The sequence below is a fragment of the Artibeus jamaicensis genome, unplaced genomic scaffold (genome assembly GCF_021234435.1).
Source record: "Artibeus jamaicensis isolate MK-2021 breed Jamaican fruit bat unplaced genomic scaffold, CSHL_Jam_final contig_558, whole genome shotgun sequence".
Taxonomy (NCBI): domain Eukaryota; kingdom Metazoa; phylum Chordata; class Mammalia; order Chiroptera; family Phyllostomidae; genus Artibeus; species Artibeus jamaicensis.
In genome coordinates, this window is record NW_026521886.1 from 6568566 (window position 1) to 6590193 (window position 21628).

Below are 21628 nucleotides of genomic sequence, written 5' to 3' on the forward strand. Positions count from 1 at the left end.
TCCCCACCTCCCTCTTTCCTCATTCAAGAGCTGCTCACACATAACACTCTCATCTCTGGCCCCTTCCTTGTCCCCTCCACAAAGCCTTCCAGTGTAGGTTCCCAGGGCAGTATACCCCTCCTGCCTTCAAAGTGCTCATCATTTTCCATGGTCAGTGGCTGTAGATGCTATCCCATGAAACTGACTTTCTATGGGTTAAGCTTCCATTACCACACTGAAAATGTGGAATATAGCTAGGAGATAATAAATAGTTATGAATAAATGAACGTAGATACCCCTAACTCAGACAGTTCACAGTAAGGAGTAGGAAGCAGATGCGCTGCCCATCACTAGAGGGGAGTGCAGCAGCTTGTTCTCAGTGGCCATCACAGCTTTCTTTGGTAGTGCCAAGGACAGGCAAGGAAACAGGAAGAGAAGGTGAGTGACTCTAAGAAAAGCCTTGGTGATACAAACCAGTGTGATTTACACTTAGTTGATACTGAACCTGTAACATACATAGCTGTGCTTGTTAGGAGCCCATTTGACTGCAGATAACAGGAGACTGAGATATGGCAGTTCACATAAATAGGATTTTATTTTTCTCATATAACCAACAGTGTTGGCATTGGTTCAGCAGCTCAGAGCCAATATCTCTAGATTCTTTTGGGCTTCCCTTATGGGTACAAAATGGCTGCCACAGCCCTAGCCAACCCATCTATATATAGTCAGGGAAGGAAGAAAAGAGAAAGGGCAGTGCCAACTATGCCTGACTCTATATAAGCAAAATAATGATGATAGTAATAATAATAATACCTCAAAATTCTGGTCAGTATTGGATCAAATGGATATTCTTATTTACAAGGGAGCTGGAGACAGTGGAAAGGATATTTGTTATTTTGGACATGGCTCATCTCCTGGGTCTGAGCACAATGTTACTCTAAACACAACCTAACTTCTGTTGATTTAAAAAAAGAAAGAGGAAGAATGAATATTGGAAGGCATCTGCCCTGACAAAAGTGATCTTGTCCATCAAGTTTGTGCATATTTAAGGCACTGGACTTGATACTATAGTTTATTTCTCTCCTTTCATACAATAGTCTTAATCTCTTTACACCCTTGTTAATGCTGGTTCATTTGCTGTTGGTAGTGGGATTGTGGAGGGGTAGTTATTTTTATGGATGTGGGTTTGTTTCCTGGGCTTTGTGGTTTTGTTCTGGCTGCACCTGCAAAACAGCATATAAGATGTAATGGACAGAGTGACCCTCAGTCAACCAGGTGGAGGGAAGGACCCACCAAAGAAGGGCAATCAAAACTCAGTGATATCCAGAGGGTTAACATAAAACATCATAAAGGGCATCCCAAGAGCATCAAGTCCAGGAGATCAAGGAGATTGCACCATTGAATCTCACAGGCCTCCTACCATAGAAGTTCACGCTACAAACTCAGGGAGTCAAAGTGGATCAATTTAAGAGGCAGAAGCAATTAATAATAGTCTCATAAATAATGGGAAGAAATAGAAACAGCCCTCAATTGAAATGAAAGGAGGAATCCTCAGAAAGAGTGCTAAATTAAATAGAGGCAAGTCAGCTATCAGATATTGAGTTCAAAACAATGGATGTAAGAAAGCTCTATGAGTTCAGTGGGAATTACCAAAAATTACAGGGAAACTATGAGGAACTTACTGCAAACTATATAAGCATAAAAAAGGACATAGAAACTTTCAACAAGAGCAAAGAGGAAATGAAATACATAACCTCTGAATTGAAGAACACAGTGCAGGGAATCAAAATCAGGCTAAATGAAGTAAAAGATCGAATCAGCAAGCTGGAGGACAAGGTAGAAAAAATAAAGATCAAGAAAAGGAAAACAGACTAAAAAAAAAGAGGGGTTACTGGAACTTCAGAACAAAATAAAGTGGAATAATATCCATATAATACAGATAGCAGAAGGAGAAGAGGAGTAAGTGATAGAAAACCTATTTGAAAAAGTAATGATGGAAAACTTCTCTAATGTGATGAGAGAAAAAGACACACAAATCCAGCAAGCACAGAGCATCCAAATCAAGAGGAACACAAAGAGGCCCACTGCAAGACACATCATAATTAAAATGGCAAAATTCAAAGACAAAGAGAGAATCTTAAAGGCAGCGAGGGAGAAACACACAAAACAGCTTCCAGCTGACTTCTCAACAGAAGCACTACAAGCCAAAAGGAAATGGCAAGAAGTATTCCAACTAATAAAAATCAAAGACCTACAACCAGGACTACTCTACTCAGCAAGGCTCTCAATTAAAATGGAAGGCAAAATAAGGAGATTCCCAGATGAAAGAAGGCTAAAAGAATACACCTCCACCAAACCAGCACTGCAAGATATGCAAAAGGGACTACTTTAAGAAGAAAAAGAAAAACAGTGAGAGAGAGAGAGAGGAAGACAGGTACAAAAGGGGTAAAGTGGAAACGAATGGGTACCTATCAATAATAACCGTAAATGTAAATGGATTAAATGGTCTAATCAAAATATATAGGGTAGCCAAATGGATAAGAAAATATGACCAGCACATATGCTGCCTACAAGTGACCCACCTCAGAACAAAAGGCCTACACAGGCTGAAATTGAAGGGTTGGGAAAAATGCTCCAGGCAAATGAATGAAAAAAAAACTGGGGTAGCAATACTTATATCTGACAAAATAGACTTCAAAACAAAGGCCATAAAAAGAGACCCAGAAGGACACTTCATAATACTCAAGGCAAGAATCCATGAAGAATATATAAACATTATAAACATATATGCACCCAACACAGGAGCACCCAAATATTTAAGGAAAATCTCAGAGAACTTCAAGCAAGATATAGACAGCAGCATGCTAATAATAGGGGATTTTAACACCCTACTATCAAAAATGGATAGATCTTCCAAACAAAGTAACAACAAGGATAGTGCATCATTGAACAATGCCCCAGATCAAATGAACTCAACTGATACATATAGAACCTTTCATCCTAAAGAAGCAAAATACACATTCTTTTCAATGTATATGGATATTTTCAAAGACAGACCACATTATAATACACAAAACAAGCCTCAGCAAATTCAAGAAAATTTTCATCATACCAAGCATTTTCTCCAACGACAAAGGACTGAAACTAGGAACCAAACTCAAGGGAAAAGCTCAAAAACACTCAAATTCATGGAGATTGAATAGCATTGTATTAAACAATGAATTGGTCAAAAATGAGGTAAAGGAAGAAATCAAAACCTTTCTGGAAACAAATGAAAATGAACTCACAACAACCCAAAACAATGGGACACAGAGAAGGCAGTCCTGTTAGGGAAATTCATAGCCATACAGGTCTACCTAAAAATAAAAAAAGAAGAAAAAATTTCAAATAAACAACCTAACCCTACAAGAACTCAAAGAACAACAACAAAGGCAGCCCAGAGCAAATAGAAGGAAGAAATAACCAAGATTAGAGCTGAATTAAAGGACATAGAGACTAAAAGAAAAACTCAAAGGATCAGTAAATCCAGGAGCTCATTCTTTTTTAAAATTTTTATTTACTTATTTTTCAAGTACAGTTTTCTGTCCATTTCTCCCATCCCAGCCCACCCCACCCTGTGCTCCCCACCTCCCTCCCATCTCCACCCCCCTTAGTTCTTGTCCTTGTGTCCTTCATACTTGTTCCTCCAAATCCCTCCCCCTTTCTTTTGAAAAGATAAACAAAATCAACAATACTTTAAGTGGACTCATCAAGAAAAAAAGAGACAGAACCCAAAAAACAAAATCAGAAATAAAACAGAAGAGATTACAACTGATACCACAGAAATAAGATTGTAAGAAGTTACTATGAAGAACTGTATGCCAAGATTTTTGAAAACCTGGGTGAAATGGACAAATTTCTACAAAAATAGAATTTCCCAAAACTGAATGGAGAAGAAGCAGAAAGCCTGAACAGACCAATTACAGATGGTGAAAACAAAGCAGTAATCAAAAATCTCCCAGCACACAAAAGCCCTGTACTGGAAGATTTCACAAGAGAATTTTATAAAACATTTAAGAAAGCACTAACCCTGTCCTTCATAGACTGCTCCAAAAAATCCAAGAAGATGGAAGACTCCTAAACTCTTTTTATGAAGCCAGCATCATCATAATTTCAAAACCGGATAAATACACAACAAAGAAAGAAAACTGCAGGCCAATATCGCTGATGAACATAGACACTAAAATCCTCAAAAAAAATTGGTGAACTGCATCCAGCAGTACACTAAACACATCATACACTATGATTAAGTGGAATTCATCCCAGGGATGCAAGGATGGCACAATATTTGCAAATCAATAAACGTAATGTATCACATAAACAAAAGGAAAGACAAAAATCACATGATCATATCGATAGATGCAGAAAAAGCATTTGATAAGGTACAGCACCCATTTGTGATAAAAACACTCAGCAAAGTGGAAATAGAGGGAGCATTTCTCAACATAATGAAGGTCATATATAAGAAATGGAGAGCCAACATCATTTGTACTCAATGGGCAAAAACTAAAAGCTTTCCCACTAAGATTAGGAACAAGACAAGAATGTCCACTTTCACCATTTCTATTCAACATAGTATTGGAAGTCACCAGCAACAGTGATCAGACCAGAAAAAGAAATAAAAGGCATCCAAATTGGAAAGGAGGAAGTAAAACTGTCATTGTCTGCAGATGACATGATTCTGTACATAGAAAACACTATAAACTCTACCAAAAAACTACATGACCTAATAAGTGAATTTGGCAATACAGCAGGACACAAATCAATATGCAGAAATTCAAGGCATTTTTATACACCAACAAGAAAATATCAGAATCTGAAATTAGGGGAAAAACTTATTTGATATAACAACAAGAAAAATAAAGGACCTAGGGATAAACTTAACCAAGTAGGTGAAAAGACCTGTACTCAGAAAACTAAATAACACTGAAGAAAGAAATTAAGGAAGACACAAACAAATACAAGCATATAGCATGTTCATGGATTGAAAGAATTTACATTATCAAAATGTCTGTACTACCCAAAGCAATTTATAGATTCAAGGCAATTTCTATTAAAATACCAATGACATATTTCACAGATATGGAACAAACATTTCAAAAATGGCATAAGAACACACACATAGAACAATGGAACAGAATAGAAAGCCCCAAAATAAATGCAAGTCTCTATGGTCAATTAATATTCAAGAAAGGGGACAGAAGCATAAAATGGAGTAAAAATAGCCTCCTCAACAAGTGTTTTGGGAAATCTAGACAATTACATGCAAATAAATGAAACTCAACCACCAACTAACACCATACACAAAAATAAACTCAAGATGGATAAAACACTTAAATATAAGTTGTGATACCATAAAAGTCCTAGAGGAGAGCATAGGCAGGAAAATCTCAAATATTCCACACAGCAGTATGTTCACTGATATGTCCCCTAGAGCAAGGAACATAAAGGAAATAAGAAACAAATGAAATTTCATCAAAATAAGAAGCTTCTGCACAGCTAAAAATATCAGCAAAATGAAAAGGGAACCAATTGTATGGGAAAATATATTTGCCAATGTACCTCAGACAAGTGTTTCATCTCCAAAATATATAAAGAACTCACAGGAATCCAAGAAGACAAACAACCCAATTAAAAAATGAGTAAAGGACCTGGAGAGACACTTCTCTAGGGAGGATGTACAGAGGGCCCGGAGACATATGAAAGGATGCTCAGCATCACTAGCCATCAAAGAGATGCAAATTAAAACCACAGTGCAATACAACTTCACACCAGTGATAATGGCCATCATAAATAATTCAACAAACAAAAAGTACTGGTGAGGTTGTGGGGGAAAGGGAACCCTAGAACACTATTGATGGGAATGCAGACTGGTGTAGCCACTGTGGAAAATAGTATGGAATTTCTTCAGAAAACTAAAAATGAAATTGCCTTTTGACATGGCAATTCTACTGCTGGGATTATACCCTAAGAATCCTCAAACACCAGTTCAAAAGAACCTGTGCACCCCAATGTTCATAGCAGACAATTTACAATAGCCAAGTGCTAGAAGTAGCTTAGGCGCTCCTACCCTTCACAACAGCATGAATGGAACTGAAGAGCATAATATAAGTGAAATAAGCCAGGTGGTGAAAGACAAATACCATATGATCTCACCATAAGAGGAAACTAATCAACAAAACAAGCAAGCAAAATATAACCAGAAACAATGAAAATACATAACAAAGTGATGGTAACCAGAGGGGAGTTGGGAAGGAATAAGGGGGAAAAATAGAAGGGTCATCAAGGAACATGTATAAAGGACAAACGGACAAAGCCAAAGAGGGGTAAGGACTGAGGGTGTGAGGTAAGGTTGGGCGAGGCAGAGGGGAATCGTGGGGGGGGGGATTAAAATGCTATGGTTAATGTCACTAAAAAAAAAGAAAAAGAAAAAGAAAAAGAAAGCCCTGGCTGGTGTAGCTCAGTGGATTGAGCGTGGGCCTGCGAACCACACAATCGCAGTTCGATTCCCAGTCAGGGCACATGCCTGGGTTGCAAGCCGGTTCCCTGCAGGCCAGTTCCCAGGAGGGGATACACGAAAGACAACCATACATTGATGTTTCTCTCCTTCTTTCCTTCCCCCCTTCCCCTCTAAAGATAAATAAATAAAATCTTTAAAAAAAAAGAAAAGAAAAGTGGGTGATTTATATCAGAGTATGGTACCTACCTAGTGGAGACAAACCCTGGGATGATTTGTGACTGGGACCCTGGGATGATTTGTGACTGGGTGGCTTATGTTTCTTGGTCACAGGTGGATAAAGCAGCCCTGATGAAACGCCACCAGCAAGGTTGGCTGATGGAAATGACCAACAACTTGGACCACTGCATTGAAAGACTCAGGTACAACATCTAACAAGTGAGCATTGAAAGTGGGGAGACCATGGGAGGGGACCCAAAGTCTGGGTTGCTCAGAATAGGCCTGCCAATACCTGGCGCCTGGCCACAGATGGCCACCACACCTCATTAACACTCATAGACAGTATAGCAGGAAGGATCTAGTAATATCTATTACTTGCTGTTGTATAAGAAACCCCTGGGTTTGCATACTTTGGTGGTCAGACACTTTGTTCTAATAGATTTTCAATTATCCTCTTATTTTCCCCCCAACACTGAGCCATAGTTTTTTTTCTAAAAATATTTTATTTATTTTTAGAGAGGGGAAGGGAAGGAGAAAGAGAGGGAGAGAAACATTGGTGTGAGAGATAAACACTGATTGGTTGCTTTTCAAACATACCCCAACTAGGGACAGAACCCACAATCCAGGCATGTGCCCAGACTGAAGATTGAACCAGTGACCTTTTGCTTTGTGGGACGATGCCCAATCAACTGAGCCACACCAGTCAGGGCTATTCAGCCATATTTTTGCAAATAATATGTCTGTGTTTCTCACTATTGTGACCTCAGTGCTCATTCCAGAGCCTTGCACATAGTAGATGCTCACTGAATCTATTGGGGAAACATGAACCTTTGAATGATGGAGCTTTCCCTCAGAGTGACTCTATCAGGTTCAATATAAGTTCATCTTCCTCTTCATTGTAATTGCCTGTGTGGTATCAGGGGTAGCTTTTCCCCTTCTGCTTGATGTCTTCTGAGGTGCTTTATTTGGAATGGGGTTGGGGGAACAGACTGCCATAGGGCTTTTGCTCAAATGCCATTTTGGAAGCATCCTCTCAACTGATTTGCTTTGCAGTACTGAGCCTGTGTGGGGAGGGTGCATCACCACCATGACTCTCCATCCCAACTACAATATTCTAGTCAATGGGGGCTTGTATGAAAATATTTAAGTACACACAGATTTTGAGAAACATTCCTGTTCTGAAGATGGGATATTATTTGACATAGATCTTTCTAAAATACTACATTGCACCCCTGTGTAAAACTCTCAGATAACTAACTCTCCATTAATTATAGGAAAAATTCCAAACTCTAATGTGCCACTAAAGGCTTTTGTCTGATTCGACTGCTGTTCCTGTTAATGCTGGCTAGCGTCCTGAACATACGCACTTGTACACTCTGACACACACACATACCCATTTACACATACTTGCAACATACATACTCAGACACTCACACTCACATACTTCTAACCACTCTGATATTCTTGCCATATCTAAATATACCTCTTCCATTTGCCTTCTTTTTTCACTTACACAAAGTTTGGGCCAGCTTAATTCCTTAACTCTACTGCCATTCACACATACACTCAATCATTTCACATCAGTTTAACAAACTGCCTTAAGCAGCCTGTCTCACCACATTTCTGCTCCCTGAGCTGCAGAAGACACAGATGGGAATGGAGTTATTCTTGGGGGACTCAAGGTACCTGTTCTTGCCCTTAGGCTGTATGTAATACAGTCCTCCTCCCCAGCATCCCTCACTGTTCTGCAACCAAATGTCCTTTTCTTGTTTTGTTATCCTGATGTGCCTGGGAGAGGAGCATGTCTGGCCCCTGCTGGCATCTCTCTGCTAAGCAAGGACTTCAGTTGATCTGCATCTTTGAGCAGGTGCCACACTGCCCCACTTATTGATGCTTTTTGATATCTTTCATATCTGTGAGAGGCTTTATATATTCAAGTTTTCTGTTCTCCAAAATATTTTCTTTTTTTGTACTTTTATTTTTCCAATGTGGAATCAACTTTAGTCACTTTTGTGATTTGAGGATCACCTTGAGTAAGTTCTAGGATGGTCCTTATTAGAGTTCTAATAGCAATAGCACTAATTCTAAGTATTGCCTCAGGAAGCGTTGTCACCATTGTCACCTCAGTTCTCCTATCTAGGGTATTCAAGTCTGCCATTTCCCTTATGGGCTGGGTCCTCAAAGGACACACCTCATAGGTCACTGAATCTCAGGCCCTATACTTGCACATGATACTTTTGGTGGCCTCTTGGGTCTTCCACATTCTAGCCATCTGTGTGTCCCCTGGGTGTTGGCCAGTGTGAACAGCTGTGGACAGGTGTGATGGAGCCATTTGTTCTGTTTTTTTGTCCTCTAGGAAAGCAAAGGAAAAAAAGGAGATTCTCAGTCTTGGTTACCATGGCAATGTGGTGGATCTTTGGTAAGTACAGGGATGGGAGTCAGCAGACTTGGGGACCCCAGATGAACCTTTTCCCCTAGGCAAATTCCCAGTGGTGACCAAGTGCTCCTGGAATGCAGTTTCAAGTGTTGACCTGAGGCTCTGCTTCCAGGTTTTGAGACCTATATCTTGGCTTGAGTTCATAGCAGCCTTCCCATAGGTGTTCTTTGAGGGGAGAGGGGTATGGGGAGGGATGTGTTATTAGCCTCAGTCTCTGGCTCCTGGACACATGGGCTGGAAAATGTGTTACAATCCCCTCCAAGCTAGGCCCTAAACTCAGGCCCCAGATGCTTCCTGCCTCTGCCCTGGGCAGCTGCTGCTCTGCACTGACTAGACCACATCTTCTCCAGGGAACGCCTGGTCCATGAATTGGACACGACAGGAGAGCTCTTGGTGGACCTGGGGTCAGACCAGACATCCTGCCACAACCCATTTAATGGTGGCTATTATCCTGTGCAACTTGGCTTTGCAGAGGCCCAGAGCCTCATGGCTTCCAATCCTGCCACATTCAAGGGCCTGGTCCAAGAAAGGTGATGCAGGTCCCAGGGCTGCTTGGGGTATGAGGCAGGGCACAGGGTGGGAGGGCTATACACTAGAAGGATCTTTGGACTGAGTAGCTGTGGCCTCTGCCTGATTCTCCAGTGACCAGCTGTGTGGCATTGGCTAGGACCCTTAGCCTATGTCTCCAAGCTTTTGTCTACTCTGTCAGATTGAATGGAAGTCAGCAGAGATGGCTGACCTCCATGGGGTGAGGCGGGGGATGACAGTGATGGGGCAGAGAGGGCCCATTTCAGAGTCTTACCAGTGGCTGGAACTGAAAACTGATTGCTGGCCCATTGCAGCCTGAGGAGGCAAGTCTCAGCCATCAACCGACTGGCCAAGGAGAACTTTTTCTTTTGGGACTATGGCAATGCTTTCCTCTTGGAAGCCCAGAGAGCAGGTGAGAGAAGGGTGGCTTGCTGAGGGGCCCATCCTTCCTGGGTTGGCAGCAGGCATACTCCCCCCAGCCAGGGCTATCCTGGCAGGGACCTGGGGCAGGCAGGGACCAGGGCATGTAGGTTTAATTGTGCCTCTGCCTCACCTTCTGGAAGCTAGTCCTGCCAGCTTACCTCTCTGGCCTCAGTTTCTCCATTTGCCTTAAAAATATGAAGCACCATAAAGAGAGTGGGCACAATACTTATGTACAAGCTCCATTGCAAAAAATGCAGCTTTACTTTTTTTGTGGAGGAAACTTTTTTCTGTAAAATAGGTGATTCATTCATAGATTGTAAAGTTCAGAAGGTATAAAAGATATTCAGTGGAAAGTCTCCCTCCTAGCCCCATCTCTGGCACCAACTCTCCCCCTGCCTCAGAGTCTGCAGGCTCTGAGGTGCCTGCCTGGATATGCCTGCAGCAGACACAGGCATGTGTACATGCTGCCCTGCCCCATACCAAGAGTTTATGGGCTCCAGCCTACCCTTGCTTTCTCTTCCTTTACCTGAAAAGACACCTGTTGATGATTCACTATCTGGACAGAGCACTTGCACAGTCTTTTTCTGGGCTGTGTTTAAATTGTCATCTGGATGGTGCTGTATGTCCTCACCTTGGGTGGAACCTGCCAGCTTGCAGCCTCTTCAGGTGACACTGTCTAGATGCTCTGCCCACAGGAGCTGATGTGGAAAAGAAAGGTGCTGAAAGGACAGAGTTCCGCTATCCCTCGTACGTCCAACACATTATGGGGTAAGTGATGAGCCCCTTTCCAGCATCTGGGTCCTGGAAATTCTGGTCAGAAAAGCCCTTCCTCTGACCACTGCTGAAGGCCACAGAGTGCGGACCATACCAGGTCATGGGATTCTACAACAAAATGCTGGTGAAGAGAAACTGAAATCATGAGAGACCTTGTACAGGGCTTTAATGACAGGGCAAGGAGGCTTCAGGGGCCTAGAGCTGAGGTTACTTTCTGGGGAACTCCTCAGTCTTCAATACTCATAACCCTAAATGCTGTCCATCCCATAGCCATTGCTGTGAGCCCAAGGGGGTAGCTGATGGTTTGATCCATGGAGGCCAAGACCTGCTTTTCCCTGCAGCCCCTGTACCTACCCGGCTGTGCCGGGCAGGTCTGGGGAGGCCAGTGGCCCAGGACAAGTAGGGAGGAGTGAAATGTACCCAGAGGGAGACTGGCTGAGGGTAGAGGCTTGAAGACTAAGGCCAGGAGTTTGAGCTCAAGCAATATAAGGCAGGGGAGGGACGGTCTCAGGATGTTTTTAGTGAAGTTCTTTCCCCTAGTGTGGCAAGATAGGACCAGAGAGGGAAGGAGGCAAAAAGGCAAACATCTTCTTTTCAGGTTCACTGTGGGTGGGGGCAGAGCCAGAGTGGGCTGGGCCACTGGCCCCTCTGAGGAGAGAAGCAGGAGGGTAGAGGGCTGGTTTAGCGTGGGAGCCCCGGGAAGGAATAGGCTGCTGCCTCTTTGTGCATGGAGTTCACATAGGAAGGTCACTGTACCTCAGGCAAATTTGGCCAAGTTCCCACATTTACTATTTCTCCCAACTATTTAGTTTTGATTGTTGGGTTGTCAGTAACAACAGCTTAAGACATTTCTCTTGTCTGTGTCCCAGCTCCCTGCCCCTGCAGCTCTGAGAGGGGAGGAAGAGAGGGAACAAATGAGGACTGAGGGGTAAGGAGGGGTTGGAGGAAAGAGAAGTAGGAGGATGAAGGAAAAGGAAGGGGGAAATCATGGGTAAGGGGGAAGGAGAGGGAAGATACTGAGAACCAAAGGGGATTCTGGTGGAGAAGGAAGGAAGGCACTGAAGGGAGGAGGTAGAAGGGGAAGAAGGGGAAGGAGGAGGGAGAAGACCTAGTAACTTAAGGGGAGAGAAAAAGAGCAGGTGGTGGTTGCTGAGAGGATGGAAGGGGACTAGAGGAGGCAGGTCCTCTCACTGAAACTTCCTGTCCAATTAGTGACTCAGAGGCTTCCAACAACAATTCTGGACATTGAAGCCACCTCCCCCAATTTATTATACATTCCCACACATAAATCCCCCCAAAACACACCCCAAGTCACACACAGCCTTCACACCCTTCTCAGTTCTGGAACATATGCTGGATTCCCCTCCTTGGATCATGGTCCAGCCAGTGGGTGCAGCCAGCTTGAAAAGGTGACTAGGCACTTTTTTCTGGTAGGGATATATTTTCCCAGGGATTCGGGCCTTTCCGCTGGGTATGCACATCTGGGGACCCTCAGGACCTGGCAATCACCGATCAGCTGGCCACATCTGTGCTGGAGGAGGCCATTTGTGGTGGAGGTAAGGCTGTCAGGTTGGAGACACTCAAGAGTCAGTGGCCCCAAAAATGTCCAATAATAAGCCTGTCTTCCTGGTAGTACAGGGCAGCCCTTCCCCCACCCATTCTCTTCATTTCCTGCCTGGCCTTTGTGAGTAAATGGGTATCCCGCCTTCAGTTTGTGCCTGTCAACAGTGCTTCTGATTCTTTGTAGCTGCCTTCTGTGCCCCTTCAGAGCCTTTGGCTTCCCATATCTACCAAGCCCACTCTGCATATTTCATGTCAGAGCCTCTCCAGTTAATCCATGGTTTTTCTGATATAGAGCCTTGGTTCTGACTTTTCACGTGGATGAGGGAGGCTGTTTAACCATAGTCCCTTCTTGTGTAGCAAATTTAATGTGTCATTTATGATCCGAAGAAGAGAATAAAAGGCAGTTATTTTATGAAACTTACTTAGCTGTCAGAGTTCGTACCCTCAATTCTCTACAGCTTTTCTACAGGTACAGAGATGGCCTTCTCTCCGGATGGTTTCCTGTGTGAGTGGTTCAGTCTTTGCTGCTTGTTTTAAATCCCCAGGGGCCATTTTCACCCTGCTTCCATATTCGAGTTCAAGGGGATGGATGGAACCTGGGTTACAGATATCCAGGGTTGGAACCAGGCTGAGGGTAGATGGGACTATCTATGTGGGAGGAGCCAGGCAGGGGGAGGCCTCAAGAGGAAAAAAGGGGAAGCAGGAGCCTTCTCCTGGAAATCTTGTCAGAGGCCTCCTGAGACCTCTTGGTGTTAGGACAACTGTACAGCCCTCAGTAGGTGGCTGATGGGTGTTCAACAACCAGCTCTGCAGGAAGAAGCCCTGAGCTGTTAGATCTATTGATGGCCAAGGTTTGAATATTCTCAGGGTTGCTTATTTCAAGTGGGGCTCCAATTGGAATAGTAGCAATATTTCCACTAGGTAGATAACCTTGAGAACATAGATCCTCCTAAATGGTAGTAAATTAAGTAGTAATAAATTATGAGCATCATCATAATTTTAATAGTCTTTATTTTTCTTTATTTTTAAAAATTTTAAAAGATTTTCTTTATATATCTTTAGAGGGGAAGGGAAAGATAGAAGGAGAGAGGGAGAGGGAGAGAAATATCAATGTATGGTTGCCTCTCGTGTGTCTTCTGCTGGGAACTAGCCTGCAACCCAGGCATGTGCCCTGACTGGAAATCAAACTGCAATCCTTTGGTTCTCAGGCCCATGCTCAATCCACTGAGCTACACCAGCCAGGGCTATTTTTAAATTTTTTAAATTAATTTATGATTTATTAGTGTTTTTATTGTATTTTTTATTTTTGTAATTTTTAAACTTTTTTTAGTAGTCTTTTTAAAAGTGTGAGTTCATTTAATTGAAATTTAATGATGTTTGTGTTAACCACTGGCTCACACAATTCCTGAAGATTTAACTGTCTGCTCTCATGAGCTAGTAGGAGTGGCACCTGAGCTCCAGGGCTACCACCCTCCTCTGCATACCGTCCATACTTTAGCCAACTTGACTATCTTACTTGGAAGGCAAACTTCTTCTCACCTCAGGGCCTTTGCACTTACTGTTTCCTCTGCCTAGAGTGCTGTTTCCTCAAATCTTTACATACAATAGCAGGTTCCTCCTTAGCATTTAGGACATAGCTTGACCATTACCTCCCCAGAGAGAACTTTGGCCCTCCTGACCAACCAATCTAGTGACTACCTCACCACACAGTTATTTTCTTTGTAGTCAGCAGCAATCTGTTCCCTGTGCCAGGCACGGCACTCAATTGATATTTATCGAGGGAATGAATATATCAGATAGGGGACTGCACACTTATGTGCATTAATTCACATGACTACTGACATTGCTGGTTCCAAAAATCAGATGGCCTAGTGTAGTGCTGAGGAGAGAGTCTCCTTGACCCCAAGTCTGGGCTCCAATGATGGGTGAAGAACAGGTGCCTCTGCCAAGCAGTCTGAGAGAGGGAGGGTCTATACCTCACCTCAGGTCAGGAGTTCCTGGTGCCAGTGACATCCCTCCCCTTCTCTCCTTTCAGTGAACCCAGGTACGAGGCTGCAATACGAGGACAACATTCACTGGATCCGGGAGGCCGCCAAGCACCAGCTGGTGAGGGCTTAGCTTGGTAGGGGGCAGGGGTGGGCCATGAGACTGCCTGCCTGGCCAGTAGACAAGAGATCCAAGAGGGTGCCAACATACACCATGAGACTAAGTGGCAGACCCACAAGAGTCAGCAGCTACCTTGTTCCTTGGGGTGCTGAGTAGAGAAATTGAAGGCCCTTGAAAAGACCTGGGACAGTGACCAGGACCAGTCAAGTCACTCTTCACCCAGTTACTCTACAAAGAGTTCTCTTGAGAAGCAACCCCTGAAGGTCCCAATAGGCAGGCATCCTGGCTTCTCAACTGTGTGACTTAGGTGAGTGGCTCAGCCCCTCTGAACCTTGTGTCTCATCCATACTGAGGAGATGCTGGTGATGATAAATGCACCTGGCTGTGGTGGAGTGCTTGGACCGGGCCCTCTATGGTAGTCAGTGCATGAGTCATCAACAGGGCCAGGGTTGCATTGGCTTCATTTCTGTGATTGTGACTGTGACTGTGTTCTAGTGAGTGTGAAAATGAGTGTGATGTGTGGTAGGAACTGCTTTATACTGATGGATCAGAAAGGTATCTCTGAGGAGCTGCCTTGTGAGTTCAGATCTAAATGCTGGGAGTTGGAGAATGAGGGAGCAGCCATGTGATAGTCGGGGGGGCAGAGAGACCAGCCAATGCACAAGCCCTGATGTGGAGAGCAGGTTTTGTGTACCAGGGACAAAATAAAAAGGGGATATTTTGTTCACATGCTTTTGGCCATAGCACCCAGTGGCCAGACCACATCTACCTAATGGGTCCTTGACCAGGAGGAGCACTGCTCCCTTTCCAGTGCTTCTGTGCTCCAATGGCGTCCATATAAATTGCTGTCTCCTTGCCCAGTGGTTTGTATGCATGTTTTGGTGACAAAACCCCTGGTGCTGAGAGGAGTCTCTGTGACAAGCCAGAGTCTGAGATGTCCAAGGCTATTGGCTGTTTATATTTGTATTTTATTTATAGTACAGTTTCCCCCATAAGGATTTAAGGCAACTGGTTTTAAGGCCATTGCCCACCAGCACTAGCACCTGGCTGTTGGATAGAAAGTCAGGAGAAAGAAACAAAGCTAATCATCTGCAAGCAAAATGGTCAAGACTGAGCCCTGCATTTTAGGCTCATGGGGAAGTGCAAGGTTAACCCATCACTGGCCCCTCCAACCTTTCACCCCATTCCTGGGGTGAAAGGTTGGCCAAACAGCTGAGGGAAACACCTGCATCCTCTTTGAAGAATACAGGGTTTCTCAGCCTCAGCACTACAGACATCTGGTTTCAGATGGTTTTTTTTTTCAATTCTGGTAAAATATGCATTAATGTAAATTTTACCATTTCAGCCATTTTTAAGGTACAACTCAGTGGCATTATGTACATTCACATTGTTGTGCCATCATCACCACCATCATCTCCAGAACTTTTTTATCACCCCAGACTAAAACTTTGTGCCTATTAAAGAACAGTTCCCCATTCCCTTCTCCCCAGAGGTGCTGCATCCTTGTAGTTGAGTGTGTAGATACTTAGCCATGCCACCTACAGTCTGGATGACCAGGGAAGGTTGCTTACCTCTCTGGGCCTCAGTTTCCTCATCTGTAAAATAGAGCCTACAATTAGGACAATAGTGTGTTCCTCATAAAACTCACAAATGAATGCCTGTGTAAAGTTCTTAGAGTTGTGCCAGGCACAATCAAAAACTGCATTAAATAGTGTTAATATTATTACTGGAAAGACTTGAATAGGGTACAGCTAATAATAGGTAACATCCCTGGAGATGGATGAGTCAGGGTCTCAGAAGCAGATTGCAGGTGGACATGTGAGGAGTTGATGTGACCACCCCCTGGGTAGGTATGCAGGCTTGCCTTAGGCCCACCAATTTTAGGGCTACCACATACCTTGTGGGTCCTTCAGGACCTTCCTGGAGGCAACCATCTGGCTGCTAGTGGGACATATCATCCAAGTCTCTCCCATGTATCATCAGGACACTGAGGTATCTCCTTTTATCTTTCTCTCCATAGGTGGTGGGCTCCCAGGCACGGATCCTGTACTCAGACCAAAAAGGCCGTGTGGCCATTTCTGTAGCCTTTAACAAAGCCATTGCCCATGGAAAGATCAAGGTGACATTTCCCATGCTGCTGGTGGGGGCCTCCCTTTGGGTCCTTCTTGTTAGCACCAGCACAGCCCCAAGATTCTATCATCTGTGTATGTGTCAACTGATGGTCAGTAGCTGGGAGCAGGGAGAGATGAGGATCTGCCCTCAAACCCAGGTTCTGCCACTAGTCCCTGTGTGACTTTGGGCAAGTCAAGTACCTTCTCTGAGCCTCAGTTTCCCTCCTGTTAAAAGAGAATTGTATTTTTTTAAAAGATTTTATTTATTAATTCTTTTAGAGAAGGGAGGGACAAAGGGAGAGAGAGAAACATCAGTGTGTGGTTGTCTCTTGCAGGCCTCCCATCAGGGACCTGGCCCACAACCCAGGCATGTGCTCTAGACCAGGAATTGAACCAAAGACTCTCTGCTTCACAGTCTGGCCATCAATGCACTGAGTCACACCAGCCAGGTCAAAAAAGGCAATATTAACCTCAAAGCATGGATGTGAGGATTAAATGAGTTAGTTTTCATCTGAGTATTTTATATATCTTTGTTAAATTATCTTTTTAAAATCATAATAAACTTCTTATTTACCTCTGAATCAGTCCTGCCAACTTTGGAGAACATGGAGCCCTCGACACACTTGTTCAGAGGGGCCTCTCACTCTGTTTTGTAGGCTCACGTGCAGAGTTCTTATAACAGGCCTTTATTTAAAAGCACCAGAAATATTAGTGATCAGAAACAAAAAGGAAATAGAAGTAGATGAAAGTGAAGGCTGTCCCTGTGGATGTTTCTGAGAACACTGGTAGCAAGGCCAGCAGCCCCAACCTTTCTCAGGGAGCATCATCAGAGGGTACCACTCTTTGACACTTCTCAAAAGCTCATGTTCTCATGGGGAAGGCTGGCATAGCTTGGCCAAATGTGTCCCTCTGGGCACACTCACACCTAGGCTGGGGTCAGAAATCAGCACTGAGAACTGGGTGTTTTAATCCTCCCTCACTTTCTCCCTCCCTCCCTCTTTTTTTTTTTTATTCATCAATTCATTGGACATTTCCTCTGTGCCTGGCTTGTTCTAAGCACTGAGGGCAATGTAGCAAAGAATAAGATAGTCAGGGTCTCTGCCTTAACCTATTTACTAGTAAAGAGAAACTAACAATATATGTTAACCAAATATATAAATTCAGGGAGAGTTTTAGATAGTGATGAGCACTATTGAAGAAAATGAGTTGAGTTGACATGGTAGGGATAAAGGGGTAGGGTGAGCAGTGACTTTAGATGGTGGGGCCAGGACAGGCCTTTCTGAGTTGCTGGAATAGAACTGTGGCCTTAATATCCAAAAGGTGCCAGAATACCTGGGGCAGGTGATTCCAGGGCAGGTGGAGAGGTGGAAGCAAACTTGGTCTGTTCAAGGAAAGGAGAGAAGGTCCTCTTGATTCAGAGCAGTGGGGAGTTACCCTTCTGGCAGGCTACCTACTCCCATATGGGGAGCCCATGAATTTCTGTTACCACTGAGAAGGGCTGGGAAAACTAGCACCCAGTAGTGTCACAGACTTAGGGGCCAGGCTGCCTGAGGGAAGAACCCAGACTCTAGTATGCTGTGTGTGTCTTTAAATCCCAGCCTACCCATTTACCAGCTCTGTGAGATTGGGCAAGTTACTTATCCTCTCTGGGCCTCCATCTTCTTTTCTATAAAATGAGCATGATAACAGTCATGCCTACCTGGATAGGGTTGTTGAGATGACTCAGTGAATTAACACATGCATAGGATATGTGGGTTTCTGGGTACATAAAATAGAAAGGGTCAAAATAAGCAGAATCTATTAGTAGCTGCAGGAAGACATAAAAAAAATCCACATTTCCTCTTATTAAAGGTCTGTTTTCCCGGTGTGGTGTATCTGATGAGCTTCTGGTGGGGCCTGATCCAAGCTGACATCTCGTATCCTTGCACACTGTAGGCACCAGTAGTCCTGAGCCGAGACCACCATGATGTGAGTGGCACAGACAGCCCCTTTAGGGAGACCTCCAACATTTATGATGGCTCTGCCTTCTGTGCAGGTGAGAAAAGCAAAAAAGTATTAATAATTTTTTAATGTTGGATTTGGATTTTATTTAAAAATCAATTGATTCATTTAGCTAGTCATGATGTTACAAAAAAGGTGCATTTGAGAGGCATGATGTAGAGCGACCAACCCAGGACAGAGAGAGGGGGTTCTGAGACATGGACTTCTGGTTTTAAAATTGGGCCAGTGTTAGGCAAACTAGGAGAGTTGGATGCCCTAGTTGTGGGTGCACTTCTGGCCCCATCAATTGCTGGATGATCTTTTGCAAGGTACTCAAAGTCTCGGAACCTCAATGTCCTCATCTGTAAAATGGAAATGGAAATTTCCATGTAAAATGGAAATAACAATAGTACCTATTTCAAAGGTTTGTCGTGAAGAATAAAATGAATGTATACACATCCGGCATTATATCAAGGTTCCACGGCCAGTGCTCAGTGAAAGTTAGCTTCTGCTGCTTTCATCACTGATACTGCTTGTACAACTGCTATAATTATCATCAACACACAGGCAGATGAGTTCTATTTCTGGGGTAACTTTCTTATTCCTGGCTCCTTCCATTATGCACAGGTTCCCAAGGGAAGGAGTCAGACACTCAGAAACACCATTCTTTTTTCAAGGAATTGGTCTATTTCATCAAAGTTATCAAATTTATTGTACAGAGTTGTATTCCTTTATTGGCTTTGTACTGTTTATGAGGTCAGTTGTGATGTACTCCCTGTCACTCCTCAATTGGTCATTTGTGTCTTCTCTTTTATTGATCAGTTGGCTAGAAGTTTATCAATTTTATTGATTTTTCTCAAAGAAGAACTTTCAGTTTATTTGATTTTCCTTTAATTGCTTCTCTGCTTCCAAATGTATTGATTTATGCTCTAGTCTTCAGTATGTATGGCCTTCTTTCTGCTTGCTTTGAGTTTAACTTGCTCTACTTTCTGTGAGGTAGAAGCTGGGGTTACTGATCTGACCTCTTTCTTTTCTAATATAAGTATGTAATGCTATAAATTCATCTCTAAACACTGCTGTAGCTACATCCTACAAATTTTTATATGTTATATTTTTATTTTCACCCAGTTCAAAATATTTTAAAATTTGCTTTGGAACTTCTTCTTTGATCTATGGATTATTTAGAAGCATGTTGTTTAATTTTCAAGTTTTGGGGGATTTTTCAGATATTTTTCTGTTACTAACTTCTGATTTAATTTCTTTATGGTCTAAGAACTTACTATGTATTATTTCTGTTCTTTTAAATTTGTTAAGGTTTTTATGATCCAAATGTTGTCTATCTTGGAGCACTTGACAGTATGTATCCTGCTGCTATGTGGTGAATTATTCTTAAAATGCCAATTAGGTCAGGTTGATTGGTAATGCTGTTCAGGTCACTTATCTTTACTGATTTTCTGCCTATTCTATAAATTACTGAGGGAGGAGTGGTGAAGTTTTCAAATCTATTTGTGGATTCAATCTATTTTTTCTTTCAGTTCTTAAGCATTTTGTTTCATATTTTAAAGCTATGTTGTGGGGTATACATTCATTTAGGTTTATTATATCTTTTTGGAGAATTGACCTCTTTATCATTATGTAATATCCCCTTTTATTTTTGTAATATTCCTGGTTCTGAAATTCTCTGATGTTAATACAGTTTATGTTTGTATCCTAGGGTCACTATAATAAATCACAACCTTAATGGATAAAATAATCCAAATGTACACTTCCACACTTCTGACACCAAAAGTCTAAAGTCAGTTTTAAAAGGCCAAAGTCAAGGTTTTAGCCACACCATGATGTTGTAGAATACTACAGAGGAAAATCTGTTTCCTGGCTTTTTCCAGCTTATAGAACTACATTTCTTGGATTTCTTGGCTCACGGCATTTCCTAATCCTTGCAGCCCAGCAGCAAGAAAAAAGCATTGTTAGGATTCTCCTTGATCTTCTCTGTGAGCACCCAGTGGAATTTTTAGAGTAAGAGCCTGCCAGAGAGTACAAACCCTCTTATATCCATCCATGTTCCACAAGCCTCATAGTTACAGGGCTCATGTTTATCTTTCAGCACTTTGTTAAACAGTCATAAGATGACCAGTTTGGGCTCTGTTTCTCTGTGCAAATGCTTATTTCTCCCCATATTTCAAATTTGTTAGTTGCCCTGGTACCACAGTTATCTGATCGGGTCAAATAAATCACTAATTTGCAATTTGACCCTGTCCCGTCCATTCTTTTGTTTGTTTGAAAGGTGGAAGTGATATTCTTTGTCTTTCTACATTTCTAAGCTAAAAACACTACCACCTGCCTTTTAGTTCTATTTTATTCCTACTTCTGGGGTGCTTTGTCTGGCATTTAGTGTTAAAGAGCATAACTGTAGGGAAGGATAATTGTGGGCAAGTGGGCATTTTTCAACTTCTTTACTTTTTGCTCAGCTTTGCAAACATAAATTATTGCTATTTCTAGAGTCATCTTTCCTTAGTATCTGTCCTTCAGGCTTGAATGGCTCTGTCTTATCCAGTGGGACATCCACTGGTTGGAGCATGGCTTTGCCCTGGCCCACCTCATTCAGGGAATGACAGGTTGTGGCTTTTGTTTCCACAGACATGGCCGTACAGAACTTCGTGGGTGATGCCTTTCGAGGAGCCACCTGGGTCGCTCTTCACAATGGTGGGGGCGTGGGCTGGTAAGAAAGTTTTGGAAAACAGGGTGGTGAGGGTGCAGGCTCTCGTGGAAGGCATAGGGATTCCCTTGAGGGTCCTGGGTCCTGCCTCCCCCAACCTTCCTTTGCTGAGGGCTTTGCTGTGATGTTTTCCTCCTATAAGGTAGAAATTGGAGTGACAAAATATTGAGGGAATGGGTGGCAAAATGTCTTGAACAAACTAGTCTTCCTTTGGGGGTCTTACCTGTCACATAGGACACGAAGGCTGTAAGAACCATGACTGCCCCTTTTATGTCAGTTTTTACTTTGCATTCACA

The 21628-nt window shown here is 43.0% G+C and overlaps 1 protein-coding gene across 5 annotated transcripts in view; it reads left to right on the forward strand.

Annotated features, from left to right (window-relative positions):
- UROC1 (urocanate hydratase 1) overlaps positions 1-21628 on the forward strand; it is a 50676-nt gene that overhangs the window by 14611 nt on the left and 14437 nt on the right. For 3 of the 5 annotated variants that reach the window (XM_053670268.1, XM_053670270.1, XM_053670267.1), the window contains 10 exons: positions 6809-6897; positions 9051-9113; positions 9482-9661; positions 9974-10071; positions 10778-10850; positions 12291-12412; positions 14455-14525; positions 16546-16644; positions 18572-18671; positions 21254-21335. In XM_053670268.1, the coding sequence (XP_053526243.1) occupies positions 6809-6897; positions 9051-9113; positions 9482-9661; positions 9974-10071; positions 10778-10850; positions 12291-12412; positions 14455-14525; positions 16546-16644; positions 18572-18671; positions 21254-21335 (977 nt within the window). Of the gene's footprint in view, positions 1-6808; positions 6898-9050; positions 9114-9481; positions 9662-9973; positions 10072-10777; positions 10851-12290; positions 12413-14454; positions 14526-16545; positions 16645-18571; positions 18672-19930; positions 20185-21253; positions 21336-21628 lie in introns of those variants that run through there. The other 2 variants (XM_053670271.1, XM_053670269.1) reach the window with 2 other exon arrangements.